Raw genomic sequence first — 5,907 nt, 5'->3', positions numbered from 1 at the left:
ACACAAACATGTCGAGTGGCTCCAGAGTCAATCCACCACTCCTTCGGATTTCCAACTAGGTTGCATTCCGAAAGCATTGCACACAGATCATCAATGTCATCATTCTTCTCCACTATGTTGGCCTGTCCCTTCTTCTTATACCTTTTCGGGAGACGACAATCAGGGGCTTTGTGACCGATTTTTTCACAATTGTAGCAACTGCCCTTGAATTTCTTTTTGTTCTGCTCCTTAGTCTGTCCAGAAGACCTCTTTCTCTTCTTACTTTTTGGAGCAGTCTCCTCAACGATATTAGCTTCCATGATCGTTGAATTTCCACGAGACTTCTTCTCGGCTGTTTTGTTATCTTCCTCAATCTTGAGACGAATCACAAGATCTTCCAACTTCATTTCTTTGCGCTTGTGCTTAAGATAGTTCTTGAAATCTCTCCACGAAGGAGGCAATTTTTCAATCATTGCAACCACTTGAAATGCTTCATTCACGACCATACCTTCAACAATAAGGTCATGAAAAATAAGTTGAAGCTCCTGAACTTGGGTTCCAACAGTTTTACTGTCTATCATTTTATAGTCTAGAAATTTGGCAACCACGAACTTCTTCAAGCATGCATCTTCAGTCTTGTACTTCTTCTCAAGTTCGTCCCATAATTCTTTCGAAGTACTCATCGCACTGTACACATTGTACAAGTCATCCTCTAAAGCTCTTAAGATATAGCCTTTGCAAAGAAAATCTGCCTGCTTCCACGCCTCAACAATCATGAATTTCTCGTTGTCCGGCATGTACGCAGCAAGCACTGGAGGTTCTTCACTAGTGAATTTCTGCATACCAAGTGTGGTAAGCCAGAAGAACACCCTTCGCTGCCATCCTTTGAAGTTGGCTCCGTAAAATTTCTCCGGTTTCTCTGCCGGTGGAACAGCAGTCCGGCTTGACGAGGCTATCGTCGTTGCCGCAATAGTCGCAGAAAAATTTCCGTTATCAATTGCCATTTCTCACTGTAAACAACAGAAGAGTTCAATTAATGGCAAAATCAGAACAGTAAACAATACTGTTATTAACAAAAACAGTATGTATAATAAATAAAACCGAAGTTTTTATATACTGTTTCACAGAAAAATGATGAAGTTTTTATGTTTTTCAAATCGTTTTACGAATTTCAATACTCTGATGAAATTTTTATATCTTCAAATCAGAATAGTAAAATTCAGAAGGAGTAGAAAACCACACAGGTTTTAATCTCCACAAACAAAATACAAAATATAAAAAATTAATTTCCTTAAGAATGTTATAATTCTGTACTGCTGTAATAAATAATTAAACTTTTTGAAAAAACAAAACAGAAAGTTAGTAATACTTGTTTAACGAAATAAATTCTGGAAAAAATAGTGTAGGAATAAATCGAGCCCACTAAATACATAGTGTGTCCTTAAGGAAATTATTCCCCTCAAGTACCCGAGGTGCTGGAATATATCCTCCCAGGATAGAACTATTTAACTCACCGGAGTGTTGGTACCAAAACGCCGGTGAACAGCGAGCCACTCGAAGGCTGTAAAATACACTGGAATTTTTGTGCAGAAGAAGAAGAAGAAGAAGAAGAAGCTCAAAAAATTTCGTAAGAAAAGATTCTGGGATTCAAACTCTATTTATAGAGTTGTTGGCATTGTTTCTGAAAAGGTTTGCAACCTTTCAGAAACAGCCATGGCTGTTGGAACAGGGTTGTTTGAAATATTGCGGGAAAATATATTTAAAATAATCCGGGAAAGAAAACGGGCCTGACCGAACCGGGTCGCGAGTCATGGGTTATTCCGGATTGAATTTTTCGTTAATTATTTAATTAATTAATTAAATAATTGAAAGGAATTTTGTCCAAAAAGATTAATCAATCAATCTTTGACCGAAGCCGAAGCCGAGCGAGCGACGATGACGACGGTACGTTTTTTCTTAACTCTTTAAGAGCTAGAAGAAGAGCAATTATATATATACCCATCAAAAGCCTTTTCTTCCTACGATATGGGACAATGTCCCTTTGCCAAGAGAAACTCAAATATTTTATTTTTCCTCCATTTCTCATTCACCCTCTTTAAGCTACACAAGCTTAAAATCTCAACAATTTTGTATTCTCTTTTATATAATGGATTGCTCATCTCCATCCGTGGACGTAGATCAATTAACCGAACCACGTTAAATGTTTGTGTCTCTTTTGGTATATTTCCTTTTGCTGTCTGATTTATCGTCGTTCAAGGTTTGCTTTATTAGCTTCCGCATGACACCTGATTTTTCGATCCTATCAAATATTAGAACAACGATTTTAAGAGGTAATAATTAGGTTTTAGGTTTAAGATTTGTACATATTTAACAAAGTTTTAATATAAATACATTGTTTGAGTAAAATTTACTGGGTTCGGCCGAATCTGTATTAATCCGGTTTCTAGCTCCGCCCTTGCGTACGATTGCAATTATAAATAACAGAACAGAACGTTGTTTGCTGCATGCAAAAAATCTACGTATAGAAAATAAGAGAGAGAGAAAGAAAGAAAGAAAGCGAAAGATGGAAAAGGTTCATGAGAAACCGCTATCACATTATAATGGATCATTATCTGTTTTTAGATTAGGAGATTTGGCTGTGAAAATAACAAAGGTGAAAAAGGGATCATTAAATAATGATAATCTTTCACCCCCAACTCCATTGTTAGTTGTTTCACCAATCATACCAGGAACTTATCCAGTTTTACTCTTTTTACATGGCTTCTTGCTAAAGCCTATCTGATACAAATCTCTCCTTCAACATATTTCTTCCCACGGCTATATAATTGTTGCTCCTCAGGTACTAATTTTTATTATACCTACTCCCCCCCCCCCACCCCAAACCCCACCCACTCATTTGTGTTTATAGTTGTTAGTCTGTTGGATAGAGTCTGAATTCAGAATTCAGACTATGTGGATAATAAATGAACCTATATATGAATGTATATATGACGAAACCGTTATTTTTTCATATCTATTATATATATAGTTATATCGAGTAAAAAAACGGTTTAATTGAACTTGCACAACTAATTGTCTTAAGTATATATTGGTCAAATGAACTCTAGATATAGATGCATTTTGTACGTACTCAGAGGTGGATCTAGAATTTCTAGTACATGGTCCATTACGAACAAAAAAGGAAACAAAAATGTATCTAGTAGGAATTGATCCCTACACCTCTCGCCAAATAACTCAACCATCAATCAAGTGCACCATTCAACCTTCATAAATCACGTGTGCCAACAGTTAATATTATACCAATTTATAAAAATATGTACATAAATATCTAATTTTACGGAGAGATCATGAGTTCACGTGCCCCATATTTAAACTTATAAATCGCCCCTGTACGTACTACTTGGATTATTTTCAAGATTAATCTGAAATTGAATACAATAATATTTCCTATATATGTATGTATATATGAAGTTCACCCGTGATTGTGAATAACTTATTTGGTTGCGTATAAGTTTAACTTAATCCACCACTTTGATGCAAAACTTTATAATTTCAACGTGCTCAGACTAAGAATATTTTGCATTCCGTTTGCAGTTTTCCCTCGAATCCGTACTGCCGGATCTACTCAAGCTCGCCGTCTCCGGCCACAGCAGAGGTGGTAAAATAGCATTTTCACTAGCTTTAGGACATGGCAACCTCTCCAGTATCAAATTTCAAGCACTTCTAGGAATTGATCCAGTTGCAGGTAATTAGGATGTCAAATGGACGAATTGAGCTAAATTTGGGCGAGTAAATGTATTGAATCAATAGGCGTACGTGTTGGGTCATAACTCGTCCAAGTCTAGATTGGCAGGTTAAAATGGGTCAAAATCCTAGATTATAACTCAACCGTCCAACTCAAAATCATTTTCAATTTGTTTCCTTACTCTTTTATTATTTATTTCATTTCAAAATTAAATTAACACAAGCTTATTCTTTTATTTATCATGATATAAACTAAACCCAAAAAATAGACTCGCTCGGTTTCATTTTATGTAACTATATACTTTCTTATAATTAATCCATTTAAAAAGAAATGATTACACATTTTTATATTTGCAAGCAATTTAAATTTGAATTTCTCGTTTACCATTAATGAAAAACGTTTATAGATACGTGTTAAATATCTCATAGTCATACATATAATATGACATGCTTAATAGCATGAATTTCAGAAATTTTTCTTTTTTATTCAAATTATGTCATATAAATTATAGTAACAAATGAACCTCCTATCCTGTTTTTTGGGGTGATGGTATCACCTTGTTATATTTTTTCTTGAGGTAAGTAAGGTAGCCCCTCGATGCGCTTTTTTGAAATACTACACAGCCAGACCTTTATCCGGCAAATTTTAATTAAAAAAAAGTACTATATATTCTTTTGGTTTTGATAAATTTTCATTGATTAATTTGTTCTAAATTGGCTGCCCAAATTGGTCAAAGCGTCTAGATATAGGCTAACTCGGTTATGCCCAAATTGACTCACCCAACCTTGACCCCGGGTTATATATATTTACATGAGCTAAATTTACGTTACTTTACTTGCAGGTTTTTCTCCGTCCAACCGATCTGCTCCAAAAATTCTTCAATATATTCCTCGCAATTTCGATCAGACGATACCTGTGGCGGTGATCGGCGCCGGCTTGTCAAACCAGCGTGTGTGTATCTTCCCACCCTTCGCACCAAACGGTGTCAACCATTCGGAGTTTTTTAACGAGTGCAAACCACCTTGCTGTTATTTTCTGGCTAAAAATTATGGACATACTGATATGTTAGATGACGAAATTGCTGCAATTGCGAGTTTGATTTCAAAGAGTGGGAAGGGACCAAAGGACCTTATGAGAAAGGCTGTTGGAGGGATTGTTGTGGCTTTTCTTGAGGCTAAATTGGGAGGGAAAGTGGATAATTTAAATCCCATTGTTCAAGAACCTTCTCTTGCTCCCATCACCCTTGATCCAGTCATATCTGTCAAATAATTTTTTCTTGTAATTGTTTTGTGTTATTGATTTTATCGAAAAGTTCTAAATATACCCATGTGCTTTCGAAAACAGTTTAAATATATCATTCGTTATATTATGAGTCCAAATATACCCTTGTCGTTATACTGTCACGACCCAATTTTATCTATAGGTTGTGATGGCGCCCAACATTACAGCAAGACAAATCAACTAGTGATTTAAATACATATTCAACTCTTTAAAAATTAATCGAGTAATTAAATTCTTCTTACTTGCAAGAATTAAGACAATATGAAAAGATCTAATAAATTAAAATAATCAAGAAAAATAATTAAATCCAAAATTCTACTAGCGTGTGCCATGCCCTAGTGTCACAAGTGTATGAGCATCTAGTAGATTATATAAAAATTCTAAATACTGTCTGAAATAAAATAGACAAAATAAAATTTAAAGAAGATGCACTAGTTGCTGCAGAACGGCTCAGAAAGGTAGCTCAACACCAAGTCTCTAGATAACGTGGGTGCGCGCCGATAGGTCCAACTATAGCACCTGTCTCAATTCCTGCACAAAAAGTGCAGCAAGTATAGCATGAGTACGTAAACAACGTGTACCCAGTAGGTATCAAGCCTAACCTTGAAGAGGTAGTAACGAGAGGTCGACTTTGACACTCACTAAGGGTCAATAATAATAAATAAAATAAAAATAAAAATATTTAAATCAACATGATTTATAGAATTTACAATAATTTTCTTTAACTAGCAGAAATAATTAAATTCCTTCAAATGCAATAATTTTCACTTTATTTATTTAACTTCACAAGCTGCAATTAAAATATCAAGGTATCCTATAGTTGTTATTATTATTAGGCACGATTTCTGTCGAGGTTGTACGACCCGATCCAGAGTGTCGTGTACACTGCCGAGGGACGAACG

At 35.3% G+C, this 5,907-nt stretch overlaps 1 protein-coding gene across 1 annotated transcript; it reads left to right on the top strand.

The window, feature by feature from the left end:
* Positions 1–2,542: 2,542 nt before the first annotated feature.
* LOC107824543 (chlorophyllase-1-like) lies at positions 2,543–5,105 on the top strand. Its single transcript, XM_075242666.1, has 3 exons — positions 2,543–2,632; positions 3,574–3,724; positions 4,566–5,105. Exons 1-3 carry the CDS (start codon positions 2,543–2,545, stop codon positions 4,991–4,993), a joined length of 669 nt encoding a protein of 222 aa, XP_075098767.1. The 3' UTR covers positions 4,994–5,105.
* Positions 5,106–5,907: the final 802 nt, after the last annotated feature.

Source organism: Nicotiana tabacum, chromosome 22, assembly GCF_000715075.1.
Source record: "Nicotiana tabacum cultivar K326 chromosome 22, ASM71507v2, whole genome shotgun sequence".
Classification (NCBI taxonomy): Eukaryota; Viridiplantae; Streptophyta; class Magnoliopsida; order Solanales; family Solanaceae; genus Nicotiana; species Nicotiana tabacum.
The sequence above is the reverse complement of the archived record's forward strand: the minus strand, read 5'-3'. Positions and strand labels throughout refer to the sequence as shown.